Here is a 16,005-nt window from a genome sequence, read left to right on the forward strand (position 1 = left end):
GTCTGTAGAGTATATCTACTATAACAACATGTTGGTCTGTAGGGTATATCTACTATAACAACATGTTTGTCTGTAGGGTATATCTACTATAACAACATGTTGGTCTGTAGAGTATATCTACTATAACAACATGTTGGTCTGTAGGGTATATCTACTATAACAACATGTTGGTCTATAGGGTATATCTACTGTAACAACATGTTTGTCTGTAGGGTATATCTACTATAACAACATGTTGGTCTGTAGGGTATATCTACTATAACAACATGTTGGTCTGTAGAGTATATCTACTATAACAACATGTTGGTCTGTAGGGTATATCTACTATAACAACATGTTGGTCTGTAGAGTATATCTACTATAACAACATGTTGGTCTGTAGAGTATATCTACTATAACAACATGTTGGTCTGTAGGGTATATCTACTATAACAACATGTTGGTCTGTAGAGTATATCTACTATAACAACATGTTGGTCTGTAGAGTATATCTACTATAACAACATGTTGGTCTGTAGGGTATATCTACTATAACAACATGTTGGTCTGTAGAGTATATCTACTATAACAACATGTTGGTCTGTAGGGTATATCTACTATAACAACATGTTGGTCATAGTAGGGTATATCTACTGTAACAACATGTTTGTCTGTAGGGTATATCTACTATAACAACATTGTTGGTCTGTAGGGTATATCTACTATAACAACATGTTGGTCTGTAGAGTATATCTACTATAACAACATGTTGGTCTGTAGAGTATATCTACTATAACAACATGTTGGTCTGTAGGGTATATCTACTATAACAACATGTTGGTCTGTAGGGTATATCTACTATAACAACATGTTGGTCTGTAGGGTATATCTACTATAACAATATGTTGGTCTGTAGAGTATATCTACTGTAACAACATGTTGGTCTGTAGGGTATATCTACTATAACAACATGTTGGTCTGTAGAGTATATCTACTGTAACAACATGTTGGTCTGTAGGGTATATCTACTGTAACAACATGTTGGTCTGTAGGGTATATCTACTATAACAATATGTTGGTCTGTAGGGTATATCTACTATAACAACATGTTGGTCTGTAGGGTATATCTACTATAACAACATGTTGGTCTGTAGGGTATATCTACTATAACAACATGTTGGTCTGTAGGGTATATCTACTATAACAACATGTTGGTCTGTAGGGTATATCTACTATAACAATATGTTGGTCTGTAGAGTATATCTACTGTAACAACATGTTGGTCTGTAGGGTATATCTACTATAACAACATGTTGGTCTGTAGAGTATATCTACTGTAACAACATGTTGGTCTGTAGGGTATATCTACTATAACAACATGTTGGTCTGTAGGGTATATCTACTATAACAACATGTTGGTCTGTAGAGTATATCTACTGTAACAACATGTTGGTCTGTAGGGTATATCTACTGTAACAACATGTTGGTCTGTAGGGTATATCTACTATAACAACATGTTGGTCTGTAGGGTATATCTACTATAACAACATGTTGGTCTGTAGGGTATATCTACTATAACAATATGTTGGTCTGTAGGGTATATCTACTATAACAACATGTTGGTCTGTAGGGTATATCTACTATAACAACATGTTGGTCTGTAGGGTATATCTACTATAACAACATGTTGGTCTGTACGGTATATCTACTATAACAACATGTTGGTCTTTAGGGTATATCTACTATAACAACATGTTGGTCTGTACGGTATATCTACTATAACAACATGTTGGTCTGTAGTGTATATCTACTATAACAACATGTTGGTCTGTAGTGTATATCTACTATAACAACATGTTGGTCTGTAGGGTATATCTACTATAACAACATGTTGGTCTGTACGGTATATCTACTATAACAACATGTTGGTCTTTAGGGTATATCTACTATAACAACATGTTGGTCTGTACGGTATATCTACTATAACAACATGTTGGTCTGTAGTGTATATCTACTGTAACAACATGTTGGTCTGTAGGGTATATCTACTATAACAACATGTTGGTCTGTACGGTATATCTACTATAACAACATGTTGGTCTGTAGTGTATATCTACTGTAACAACATGTTGGTCTGTAGGGTATATCTACTATAACAACATGTTGGTCTTTAGGGTATATCTACTGTAACAACATGTTGGTCTGTAGGGTATATCTACTATAACAACATGTAAATATTTGTAGCACAGAGAGACAAAGGAGAGACAGACTGTAATGTTATGATACATAGGTAGAGGTTATCTTCTTCCTTTGTGCCTTGTTATCTCAGGGGTGGAAGAGACAGTAGGATGTTACTGTGTGTTGGCGGGTGGAAATGGTTGTGAAACAGTGTCATCTTGTGGACTAGATAGATGTATACAATGTCTGAGTTGTCCTAGAAGGCTCTCTCTATTCCTTAGTGCAGGGGAATTCAACTCTTACCCTACGAGGTCCAGAGCCTGCTGGTTTTCTGTTCTACCTGATAATTAATTGCACCCAACTGGCTTCCCAGGTCTAAATCAGTCCCTTATTAGAGGTGAAGAATGGGGTAGGCCCACTGGGCACAGATGTAATTTCAACGTCTATTCCAGATTGATTCAACATAATTTCATTGAAATGACGTGGAAACAACATTGAGTCAACCAGTGAGTGCCCAGTGGGTGGCTTCGAGGTCCAGGTTTGAATTTGAGGGCCTTAGTGGATTATTATTATTCACTAGTAGGCTGCTCAAGGTCTAGACTACCTGATGTATTATCTATACAGCCATACATTATAGCCATACATTATAGCCATACATTATAGCCATACATTATAGCCATACGTTATACCCATACATTATAGCCATACGTTATACCCATACATTATAGCCATACATTATAGCCATACATTATAGCCATACGTTATACCCAGACATTATAGCCATACATTATAGCCATAAAATATACCCATGTATTGATTGAAAAAATTATAGCCATACATTTTATCCATACATTATAGCCATACATTTTACCCATGTATTGTATCCATACATTATAGCCATACATTTTATCCATACATTATAGACATACATTCTAACCATGCAATATATCCATACAGTATAGCCATAAAATGTATTCATACATTATAGGCATACATTGTATCCATACATTGTATCCATACATTATATCCATACATTGTATCCATATATTAAAGCCCTACATTATAGCCATACATTATATCCTTACATTGTATCCATTATATACATACATTATAGCCATACATTGTATCCATACATTGTATCCTTACATTATATCCATACATTGGATTCATACATTATGTCAATCATTATAGCCCTACATTATATCCATACATTGTATCCATTATATACATACATTATAGCCATACATTGTATCCATACATTGTATCCTTACATTATATCCATACATTGGATCCATACATTATAGACATAAACTATATCCATACATTATAGACATACAGTATAGCCATACATTAAATCCATACATTACATCTATGCATTATATCCATGTATTATATCCTTACATTATATCCATACATTATAGCCATAAACTGATCCATACATTATTGGCATACATTATATCCATTCATTATATCCTTACATTATATCCATACATTGTATCCATACATTATAGCCCTACATTACAGACATATTTTATATATTCATCCTGCTGATTAATGATGAGAAAATCTACATCACCATCTCTTTCTACAATGTCAGATATTGGCTCTTGGCCATTGGCCCACAAACGCCTCTTAAATCATTAGAAGGGATTTCTTTGATTTCACTCTGGTTTAGTGGAAAGAGGGTTATGAATGGGAAAGACAATGTAATTATAGCAGGGAAAATAGATGAGTAAAATATTTTTGGGACGACTGCTCTTGTTGCAATGTTTAATCCACTCCATCTCATTGGTCCAGGTCAGTCTAATTGTGTAGTTACATTTGTGTCATTTAGCAGACATTCTTATCCAGAGTAACTTAGAGTAGTGTGTTTGTTTGTACTGGTCCCACATGGGAATCAAACGCACCACTCTGGCGTTGCAAGCGCCATGCTCTACCAACTGAGCCACACCCTCCTCTCTATGACCTCTCCTCCACACACCCTCCTCTCTATGACCTCTCCTCCACACCCTCCTCTCTATGACCTCTCCTCCACACACCCTCCTCTCTATGACCTCTCCCCCACACACCCTCCTCTCTATGACCTCTCCTCCACACACCCTCCTCTCTATGACCTCTCCTCCACACACTCTCCTCTCTATGACCTCTTCTCCACACACCCTCCTCTCTATGACCTCTCCTCCACACACCCTCCTCTCTATGACCTCTCCTCCACATCCTCCTCTCTCTGACCTCTCCTCCACACACCCTCCTCTCTATGAACTCTACTCCATACACCCTCCTCTCTCTGACCTCTCCTCCATACACCATCCTCTCTCTGACCTCTCCTCCACACCCCCTCCTCTCTATGACCTCTCCTCCATACACCCTCCTCTCTATGACCTCTCCTACACACCCCCTCCTCTCTATGACCTCTCCTCCATACACCCTCCTCTCTATGACCTCTCCTCCACACCCCCTCCTCTCTATGACCTCTCCTCCACACACCCTCCTCTCTATGACCTCTCCTCCACACACCCTCCTCTCTATGACCTCTCCTCCACACACCCTCCTCTCTATGACCTCTCCTCCACACACCCTCCTCTCTATGACCTCTCCCCCACACACCCTCCTCTCTATGAACTCTCCTCCACACACCCTCCTCTCTATGACCTCTCCTCCACACACCCTCCTCTCTCTGACCTCTCCTCCACACACCCTCATCTCTATGACCTCTCCTCCACACCCTCCTCTCTCTGCCCTCTCCTCCACACCCTCTTCTCTCTGCCCTCTCCTCCACACACCCTCCTCTCTCTGCCCTCTCCTCCACACACCCTCCTCTCTATGACCTCTCCTCCACACACCCTCCTCTCTATGACCTCTCCTCCACACACCCTCCTCTCTATGACCTCTCCTCCACACACCCTCCTCTCTATGACCTCTCCTCCATACACCCTCCTTTCTATGACCTCTCCTCCACACACCCTCCTCTCTATGACCTCTCCTCCACACCCTCCTCTCTATGACCTCTCCTCCACACACCCTCCTCTCTCTGACCTCTCCTCCACACACCCTCCTCTCTATGACCTCTCCTCCACACCCTCCTCTCTATGACCTCTCCTCCACACACCCTCCTCTCTATGACCTCTCCTCCACACCCTCCTCTCTATGACCTCTTCTCCACACACCGTCATCTCTATGACCTCTCCTCCACACACCCTCCTCTCTCTGACCTCTCCTCCACATCCTCCTTTCTCTGCCCTCTCCTCCACACCCTCCTCTCTCTGCCCTCTCCTCCACACCCTCTTCTCTCTGCCCTCTCCTCCACACACCCTCCTCTCTCTGCCCTCTCCTCCACACACCCTCCTCTATATGCCCTCTCCTCCACACACCCTCCTCTCTATGACCTCTCCTCCACACACCCTCCTCTCTATGACCTCTCCTCCACACACCCTCCTCTCTATGACCTCTCCTCCACACACCCTCCTCTCTATGACCTCTCCTCCACACACCCTCCTCTCTATGACCTCTCCTCCACACACCCTCCTCTCTATGACCTCTCCTCCACACACCCTACTCTCTGTGTCCACACATAAGTATGCTTTTTATTGCCCCCTCTCTGCGGCCAGCACACTCCTCATATAACATGCTGTGTGAGTACGGCCATTTTAATTGGAAAGGTTTTTTTTGTCACAGGGAATATAGTTTAGTGATGGAAGGGGAGATACAGCACAGTCTGTTTAAAAGTTAAGCCACTGTTCATTTTCCAGGTAAATGTTTTCTGCCGATACGGTTTCGAGTAATTTCATGGTTGTTAAATCCGACGCGAGGAGCGTTCCTCGGTCATTACTGCGTCTCGTCCCTAGCGGCGCTTCTTCCAACCGCAATTCCTCAAACAGCCACACAGGCTTCTGGGGCTTTCCAAAACTTCAACACACACACACGGGTCTGTGTGTGAGGGTTGTTATCTTATGGGGGGGGGGGGGGGGGGGTGTTGGATGTTGGATGTTGGGGTTAGCCAGGTTCAGGATGTTTGGGTTAGCCAGGTTCAGGATGTTTGGGTTAGCCAGGTTCAGGATGTTGGGGTTAGCCAGGTTAAAGATGTTGGGGTTAGCCAGGTTAAAGATGTTGGGGTTAGCCAGGTTAAAGATGTTGGGGTTAGCCAGGTTAAAGATGTTGGGGTTAGCCAGGTTAAAGATGTTGGGGTTAGCCAGGTTAAAGATGTTGGGGTTAGCCAGGTTAAAGATGTTGGGGTTAGCTAGGTTCAGGATGTTGGGGTTAGCCAGGTTAAAGATGTTAGGGTTAGCCAGGTTAAAGATGTTGGGGTTAGCCAGGTTAAAGATGTTGGGGTTAGCCAGGTTAAAGATGTTGGGGTTAGCCAGGTTCAGGATGTTGGGGTTAGCCAGGTTCAGGATGTTGGTGTTAGCCAGGTTCAGGATGTTAGGGTTAGCCAGGTTAAAGATGTTGGGGTTAGCCAGGTTAAAGATGTTGGGGTTTGCCACCCTCACGCTGAGCCCTGGATTGAGTTAGCCTGAGAAATCCCTGGATTGAGTTAGCCTGAGAAATCCCTGGATTGAGTTAGCCTGAGAAAGCCCTGGGTTGAGTTAACCTGAGAGAGCCCTGGTTGGGTTAGCCTGAGAGCCCTCTCTCCTCCCTGTGAGTGGCTGCCAGCCCTGAGCTGCTGCTGCAGTAGGATTATGGAGGTGATTACTAATCCACACTTTGTTTTTCATGGGGTTAGGGTTCACTGACTCAGGCAGGGGGTTATGGCTACCACAGATAATACTGACTCTGTGTGGAACGCACCCCAAAAAAACAGAAAAATGTGTCCCAGTGTTTTTATATGTGGAATACTAGTGTGAAATAGTTGAATCTGCACTGTGTGCTGAAATGTTGCATTAGCATCAACCAGCAACTTGCCATACTTGTCACACCACCATCAGGACACAGTTATAAGGTCTTCTCTCTCTCTGTCCTGTCAGATCTGGTGTTTGGGGAATGAGAGCAGGTACCATATCAACCGTACGGTGGACGGCTCTACCTTCTCCTTGCTGATCTCCAGCCTGGCTCCAGGGATCCGTTACAGTGTGGAGGTCGCAGCCAGCACTGGGGCAGGCCCAGGGGTCAAGTCTGACGTCACCTACTTCCAGATAGGTGAGTGGAGGAGAACTCTGTTCTGCAATTCTCTGCAGGAGTTCCAAGTAAGATTATTCTCCCTCAGGTGGAAGAGGAGGAAGAGGAGGGATACGTCCTTCTACTATGTGTTCTCACTTGTTAACTCCGTACAGCGTGGATTCCAAGGCTTACTGCCTAATAACTTCCCCACCTTCTTTAACCGCAACGGCTGGAGAATAGTCAATGGACATTTTGTAGTATTGACTTCCCTTTAATCTCAGTCTGAAGAGCACTCTAATCCACCTTTTCAGTTGTCATATGAATATTAAAGGAGTATTATGACATCGTTCCATCCCTTCGTGTCCCTGCCTGCTCTCCTCTCTGTCTAGAACAGTGGTTAGATGTGTAATTGAAATGATTACCGTACCAATTATATCCACGTCAGCCCTCATATACAATCCTCGATGAGCATGATTGACAGTGACACTCATAATGTTAATCTATCTTAATCCCGTGTTTACCACTCTGTCAGTGTACAGCCTCAACGGTTTTCACCTGACTGACAGTGTGATGAAACGTGACTTGAGATTCCTGCTTGGCAGCAGGGCAGTGCCTGTAGCTTGGCTGCCCCACCCTGCTGGGATCTGATCTGCTCTGCTCCTTCTATTCTCCATTCAAGGAGGCAATGTTCTAGTGTTTAACAAGAGCAATAAACCAGGAACTCTGGCACAAGTGTGTGTTTTGAGATGGCATGTTTTTATTTAACCCTTTATTAACTTACCTGTCAAGATCACGATCTTGGAGGGTCTGGAAGATCCAATGTAGCACGTGTTTCTTCTTCTGACAGATCCCCTCTCTCTCCATATGTCATGTGGAGAGTCAAGACCAGATACAGTGCACGTGTAGTCTATGTATGTACAGTGTAGTACTGTTGATACCTGGCACGTCAGTCATGCCTTTACGTCCTTACACAGGATGCATTATAGCAACATGGGATGAATGTAATTCCATCTTCCCTCTTATAGCCCAGGCTATTCAAGATCCTACGTTTGAATCTGAGCTGCCACAAATCTGCTCACGGTAAAGGAGGAATAAATGATAACAACATGGAACAGCGGTGCTGGGTGCTTGGTAGAGGGACAGCTGTGTGACTGTGTGTGTTAAAGTGGGCTGGGATGGGCATGGAGAAGCAGGAAGCTGTGACTGATACAATTTCTTTCACTTGAGGACTTCCATCGGCGCCTGTTGCGTGTAAAAACGCGCCCGCGGGACCAGCGCTTCAACCTAATGCATTTGTCACACTTTGGGCTTGTTTGTGTCATGGCACAGCAGCCCAGATACCTGTAAAGTCCCTGAGGACTGTTTAGTCACATTGGTACTCTGCTTCCCTCCTCAGAGAAACAGGCATGAAATCCACATAGTAGTGGGGGAGGAGAGAAGAGAGAGAGATGGGTAGCAACACTGGAACTTTGGGAGACCCGTTTGCCTCTGACAGAGTGAGTCTGTAAAGAGAGAGAGGGAGAGAGAGGGAGAGAGATGGGTAGCAACACTGGAACTTTGGGGGACCCGTTTGCCTCTGACAGAGTGAGTCTGTAAATATTAAAGTGGTTGCATCATGAAACAAGAGAGAGAGAGAAAAAAGAGATGAAGAAAGTTAGAAACCAAGTTGAACATGAAGAAATTGCTTAGGGGAAACAAATGAGCACTCTTTCATGTGAGGCATGGGAGAGAAACACAGAGAGACTAGACAGATGATGAAAACAGGCGTTTGTTGTGTGATCACTTGTTCTGACGGTTCATTTTGAGTAGTAGACAAGTAGCAACAGCTAACAGAAAGACATACCCAAGTTACACATTCAAGTGCTATAGTGTGTTAATGACTAGTACTGTGTTTATATTAGTACTACTGTGACCTCATTCGGTGTAATAATAACTAATAGAATGTTGCTAGGTGTGTGATCATACTTCTTTAAGTCTTCCTGGGTGTGTGGAGCATTTCAGGTAGTGTGCTTCCTGGTTCAACTCTGATACGAATAGATCATGTTTAAATCTAATGGGTTGAGACCTTTTGTCTATTCATCTGCCATTGTTGACTGGGCTCAGTTCTGGGCTCAGTTCTGGGATCAGTTCTGGGATCAGTTCTGAACGCCTTTTATAATAGAGCGAGACCGCTCCATCACTACTGCTCCACAGCCCAGGCCCAGCCGTACACTCATCTGCAGAGATGAAAGAAGTATTTTGTGTGTCCGAAGAAAAGAGAACGTTCATATTTATGCCCTTCGCTGACTTCATTTAGGTTTCTCTACCCCCTCCTTCATATCTTTCCCCGTTTCAGGCTTTTCCACTCGTTTTGAAGTTTCGCAGCGGTCTAAGGCACTGCATCTCAGTGCTAGAGGTGTCACTACAGAACCTGGTTTGATCCCAGGGTGTATCACAACCGGCTGTGATCGGGAGTCCCATAGGGCGGCGCACAATTGGCCTAGTGTCGTGAGGGTTTGGCCGGGGTAGGCCGTGTTTGTAAATAAGAATTTGCTCTTAACTGACTTGCCTAGTTAAACAAAGGTTGAATAAAAAAAATATATGATTATGTTAAGAATAACATGCCCTTTCTTTACTACTTCCCATTTCCTCCCTTCCTTTATCCTCCCTTGTTCTTTCCTGTGCACTTTCCGCCTCTGACACTTGACCTGCTCTCGCCCTCTGTCATTCCTGACCGTCTCCCTTCATTCCTCTTAATCCATTCTTTGCATCTTCACCATCTCTTACTGTCCCCTCTCTGCCTTTTTCTCCCCATTCCATCACTCTCTCTTTCTTCTTCCATCACTACCTTACCTTCTCACCCCTTTCCTCTCATCTCCTCACCCTGTACCCCTCTCCTCACCCTGTACCCCTCTCCTCACCCTTTTCTCCCCCTATTTTTTATCTTACCATTTCCTATTCCTGCCCTCTCTCCTCTCACCTTCTCACCCTCCACCCCTTTTTCACCCCCATCCCATCCTCTCTACCCCTCTCCTCTCTCTCTCCTCTCCCCTCTCCTCCCCTCTCCTCCCCTTTCCTCTCCTCTCCTCTCCACTCCTCTCACCTCTCACCTCTCACCTCTCACCTCTCACCTCTCACCTCTCACCTCTCACCTCTCACCTCTCTCCTCTCACCTCTCTCCTCTCTCCTCTCACCTCCTCATCCTCCACCTCTATTTCACCCTTCTCAAATTCCATCCTCTCTCCCCCTCTCCTCTCTCCCCCCTCCAGACTCATCGGGGCATGTGACGGAGGGTGTGTTGGAGCCAGAGAACACCCTGTCCCAGCAGATCAGTGAGGTGGTGAAGCAGCCGGCCTTCATAGCGGGGATAGGAGCGGCCTGTTGGATCATCCTCATGGTGTTCAGTATCTGGCTCTACCGACAGCGTAAGAAGAGGAGTGGCCTCAGCACGAACTACGCAGGCATCCGCAAGGGTCAGTACAACATGCCTCACCTAATGGCAGCACACCTGATTCACTTGCTCAAAGTGTCCTCAAGCACTGATCTAGGATCAGGTTAACAAACACCAAATGGAATAGTTAATAGGATGAAGAATAGAATAGCTGGTCTTGTATCAGTGATTAAGGGGCATTGTGTGATTCCTACTACTACTCCATCCATGTAGGGACTCTCATCTGAGCTCTCAATTGCAGCCCTCCATCCCATCCGTCTCCCCAGCAATCGCTCCGTCCCTCCCAGCAATCCATCCATCCCCTCCATCCCCTCCGTCTCCCCAGCAATCCCTCCGTCCCCTCCATCCCCTCCATCCTCCCAGCAATTCCCTCATCCCCTCCGTCCCATCCATCCCCTCAGGAATCCCTCCTCTCATATGAAAGTCTTGCATCATACTGTGCCATTTGAGTTGAGGTGAGGTCTACCATCTGAAAATAGTCCCTAGTACTTTGAGAAAGTTAAAAGCCCTTGAACATCTGCAGCTGAAAAATGGACCTGTCTCCTGCATAATGTCTTTCTATTCTGTTTTATATTTCTCTCTCTCTGATCCTGCCAGGGTGTTTTTGTGTGTGTAGTTCTTCTTTTGAAGTGCATCTTCCGGTCCCACCAGTTTCTGTTAGCAGTTCCCATCGGAATGTGTCTGGGAAGTGAGAACAACTTGCTACGACGAGCATAAATCAAGGAGAAACTAAAAAATGCTAAGCTTGAAGTATACTTTTATAATAGTTTTCAGTGAAAGCCTTTGATGCAAATGACTGTTAGAGTTTGAAACATTGTGTCATACTGTTGCAAGAGATTCTTTACCATACCACTGTGTTATCCACGGGTTTAGTACTCAGTATCAGATGCTCTGTGCTCTACAGGAGAGGACACTGCTTACCTCACCTGCAGTGGGTTTACCTGTTCCCATGTGACAGGGTTCAGTACATGCCAAACCTCTGCCCACAATAGTTTAAGGATATAAAGGAGTGTTGTCAGGCTCTCATTTCTCTGCTGCCTGGTTTAATATGTGGCTGGCTGCAGGCGATGCAGCTGCTGCCTGCCCACCTTCCCCATACCCTCCCCAAACCGACCTCCTTTTGCTGGGCTCAGGTACACTGCTGCCTGCCAGGGTCAGGAGAGGTACACCATTCAACCTAGAGACACGGACAATATACTGTTTTAAGTCTGAATCGACCTCTGTCATACTGATACTCTGCCTATTGAGAGTCATGGAAACCTGGATTAATCTAGAAACCCTGTCCTTGCTTTGGAAAACCTTTGTTTCTGGCCTTGGTGGTTTATACCCCGGAGCTCTATCATGGTTGAACATTAATATGGGTTTATGGTGAACATACTGGAGTTTGGTATCTCTACAGACTTACAGAACTTACTGCAGAGGCCTTGATTTGCATAAGGAATAAGGTCTCTGTGTATATGTTGGATGTTGACTGCATTGTGTGCTACAGTAGTGTGATTAAGTTCTGCTCTGTGTTGCTATGGTGAGACAGATGACGAGGTCCCAGGGTTGGTCATCTTCATGGGAAAGGATTGTGTGGTATGTTAAAAATAAATCAGTGCCCACATGTTATGCCCGCATACAAGGCTTTTAATACTAGAACAGCCTGGCCTCATGGGACCTCAGTTTGAGCCAATGAGCAGTCATTTCGACTGCAACGTTCTAACAGTGTAATACATATATTCAATATATGCTTTCGCAAAAATAATATTTTGGTGGTTAGAATTAGAATATAATTAAAACAATAGTATTTTCATAAGTTTATGTTACTGTAGACTATCTGCTGCCGGGTACTCAGGTGTAAAATCACTGAAATCAAAGGGCAGCCAGAGTGGAACTTGTAGCCACACAGTAGGACCTCTGAAGACTTTGTGAGTACAGTATACTGCTGTGCCTGGAGAGAGAGAGGGCTACTGTAGAGGCTGAGATTGGGAGAGAGAGAGAGGGGCTACTGTAGAGGCTGAGGTTGGAGAGAGAGAGGGGCTACTGTAGAGGCTGAGGTTGGGAGAGAGAGAGAGGGGCTACTGTAGAGGCTGAGGTTGGGAGAGAGAGAGGGGCTACTGTAGAGGCTGAGGTTGGGAGAGAGAGAGAGGCTACTGTAGAGGCTGAGGTTGGGAGAGAGAGAGAGGGGTTACTGTAGAGGCTGAGGTTGGGAGAGAGAGAGGGGCTACTGTAGAGGCTGAGGTTGGTAGAGTGAGAGACTGCTGTAGAGGCTGAGGTTGGGAGAGAGAGAGAGGGGTTACTGTAGAGGCTGAGGTTGGGAGAGAGAGAGGGGCTACTGTAGAGGCTGAGGTTGGTAGAGTGAGAGACTGCTGTAGAGGCTGAGGTTGGTAGAGAGAGAGCCTGCTGTAGAGGCTGAGGTTGGTAGAGAGAGAGGCTACTGTAGAGGCTGAGGTTGGTAGAGAGAGAGACTGCTGTAGAGGCTGAGGTTGGTAGAGAAAGAGAGAGGCTGCTGTAGAGGCTGAGGTTGGTAGAGAGAGAGGCTACTGTAGAGGCTGAGGTTGGTAGAGAGAGAGGCTGCTGTAGAGGCTGAGGTTGGTAGAGAAAGAGAGAGGCTACTGTAGAGGCTGAGGTTGGTAGAGAAAGAGAGAGGCTGCTGTAGAGGCTGAGTTTGGTAGAGAGAGAGAGTCTGCTATAGAGGCCGAGGTTGGCTCCACACACCTTTAAGGAGCCCTTCCTTTTCTTCCAGAGGCGCCGAGCAGTGCATCAGTGTTTCCTCACATTAACTCTGTAACTCTCTGAGCTCATGTGGGCACAGCAGGCAAATATGTCTTTCTCTCTCTCTCTCAACCCCCTCTTTTTGCTCTTTAAAACCACAAGAGGCCATGGTCTTTGTTGGAACTGGTAACCAAGAATGTTTTGAGAAGAGAAGAAGAGTATAATTGCAACCACATGAAGCGCGTGTGTGTGCGTGCGCGCGTTCTTGGGTGTGTGCGTGGGTCTGTGTGACATTAGTACCACCGCCAAGATGTCTCATCCAGCCAGTGAATAAGCTGTCTGTGACGGTCTCTTGTCACTGTGGTTATTTGATTGATCTCAATCATGTTAATATTTCTCACGAGCACCTCGCATGCCAAGTGTCAATCTCTCTCCTCTTCAAAGCCGAAACGCAAACAGATAAAACATTCCAAATGGACCAATCTATTTGGCTGCTCTGAGCTTCAAGGGGAAAAGAGCAGGAATCCAAACAAGAGGAAATAATTGTGGCATTAAAGGGACATTTGAAAGGTTGTGTTAACATAAATTAACGGAGATGAAGAGGTGAGGACAGCTGTACATCAGTGATAGCTACTGTGCCTTCAGAAAGTAGTCATGCCCCTTCATACATATTCCACATCTTGTTGTGTTACAGCCTGAATTCAAAATTGATAAAAACATTTCTCACCCATCTACACACAAAACCCCATAATGACAAAGTGAACAAAATGTTTTTAGACATTTTAGCAAATTTGTTGAAAATAAAATGCAGAAATATCTAATTACAAAAGTAAGTATTCACACCCCTGACTCAATACTTTGTAGAGGCACCTTTGGCAGTGATTACAGCTGTGAGTCTTTCTGGGTAAGTTTCTAAGAGCTTTCCACACCTGGATTGTGCAATATTTTCCCATTATTCTTTTAACAATTATTCAAGCTCTGTCAAATTGATTGTTGATCATTGCTAGACAACCAGTAGATTTAAGGCAAAACTGTAACTCGGTCACTCAGGAACATTCACTGTCTTCTTGGTAAGAAACTCCAGTGTAGATTTGGCCTTATGTTTTAGGTTTGTAACGTTCTTCGTCGGGCGAAAGAGAGGAGGACCAAAATGCAGCGTGATGATTATCCATTTTAATAGAATAATTAACAACGAACAAAAACAATAAACCGACAAAATGAACGAAGACGAAACAGTCCCGTAACGTGAACACAGACACACAGGAACAGGAACAATCACCCACAACCCACAAAGACAAAACAGGCTACCTAAATATGGCTCCCAATCAGAGACAACGACTAACACCTGCCTCTGATTGAAAACCATATCAGGCCAAACACATAGAAACAGACAAACTAGACATACAACATAGAATGCCCACTCATATCACACCCTGACCAAACAAAACATAGAAACATACAACTCAAACTATGGTCAGGGCGTGACAAGGTTTTTGTCCACTGAAAGGTGAATTCACCTCACAGTGTCTGGTGGAAAGCAGATTGAACCAGAATTTCCTCTAGGATTTTGCCTGTGCTTATCTCCAATTCATTTATTTTTATCCTGAACAACTCCCCAGTCCTCCACGATTACAAGCATACCCATAACATGATGCAGCGACCACTATGCTTAAACATATGTGGAGAGTGGTACTCAGTAATGTGTTGTGTTGGATTTGCCCCAAATGTAACACTTTGTATTCAGGACAAAAAAGTGAATTGTTTTTTCAATTTTTTTTGCAGTATTACTATAGTGCCTTGTTGCTAACAAGATGCCAGTTTTGGAATATTTTTCTGTAGAGGCTTCCTTCTTTTCACTCTGTCAATCAGGTTAGTATTGTGGAAAGGGAAAGGGAAAAAGGGATACCTAGTCAGTTGTACAACTGAATGCATTCAACTGAAATGTGTCTTCCACATTTAAGCCAAGGTTGGGAACAGTGAGTTAACTGCCTTGCTCAGGGTGGTAACTAAAATGTTGTTGCCCCATCCTCATTTTGCTCCTATCACAGCCATTCAACTCTGTAATTGTTTTAAAGTCACCATTGGCCTCGTGGTGAAATCCCTGAGCGGTTTCCTTCCTCTCCGGCAACTGAGTTACTTTGTAGTGACTGGTGTGTTGATACACCATCAAAAGTATAATTAATAACTTCACCATGCTCAAAGGGATATTCAATTATTCTGGGGTGAATTGAAATTGACAACAACAAAAACAACAACTAACACGTACTTAATAAAAATGAATGAAATGTTTAAAATATATAAATAATAATAATTATCCGACCTAATACATTTTATAAGAGGATAAACAAAGATAGAGAAAATTGAGTGATTGAACTAATTTGAAGTCGGGTTTTAATCTCCTTGCAATCTCCTCCTATCTTGTTTGAAGAGAGAAAGGTACACTTCTATATGAGTATTAAGCAGCTTGTTGTGATATGAGGTGTAATGCATCATGATGAACGGATATCAAAACCGTTGGGCAAAATTACGTTCAATGATGAGACAACCCATTCCCACAAATGTTTCATGTTTAATATGTGCTGCCAGTTACTGCTGATGGATGGAGCACCGTGCTCAACGATGCCTGC

The 16,005-nt window shown here is 44.1% G+C and overlaps 1 protein-coding gene across 1 annotated transcript in view; it reads left to right on the forward strand.

Annotated features, from left to right (window-relative positions):
• Positions 1-16,005, forward strand: part of LOC139549457 (roundabout homolog 1-like) — a gene marked incomplete in the record, with an annotated part of 182,916 nt that overhangs the window by 115,016 nt on the left and 51,895 nt on the right. The window contains 2 exon segments of the mRNA XM_071359983.1: positions 7,119-7,290; positions 10,500-10,703. Coding sequence (XP_071216084.1) covers positions 7,119-7,290; positions 10,500-10,703 — 376 coding nt within the window.

The sequence above is a fragment of the Salvelinus alpinus genome, chromosome 22 (assembly GCF_045679555.1).
Source record: "Salvelinus alpinus chromosome 22, SLU_Salpinus.1, whole genome shotgun sequence".
In the NCBI taxonomy this organism is placed as follows: domain Eukaryota; kingdom Metazoa; phylum Chordata; class Actinopteri; order Salmoniformes; family Salmonidae; genus Salvelinus; species Salvelinus alpinus.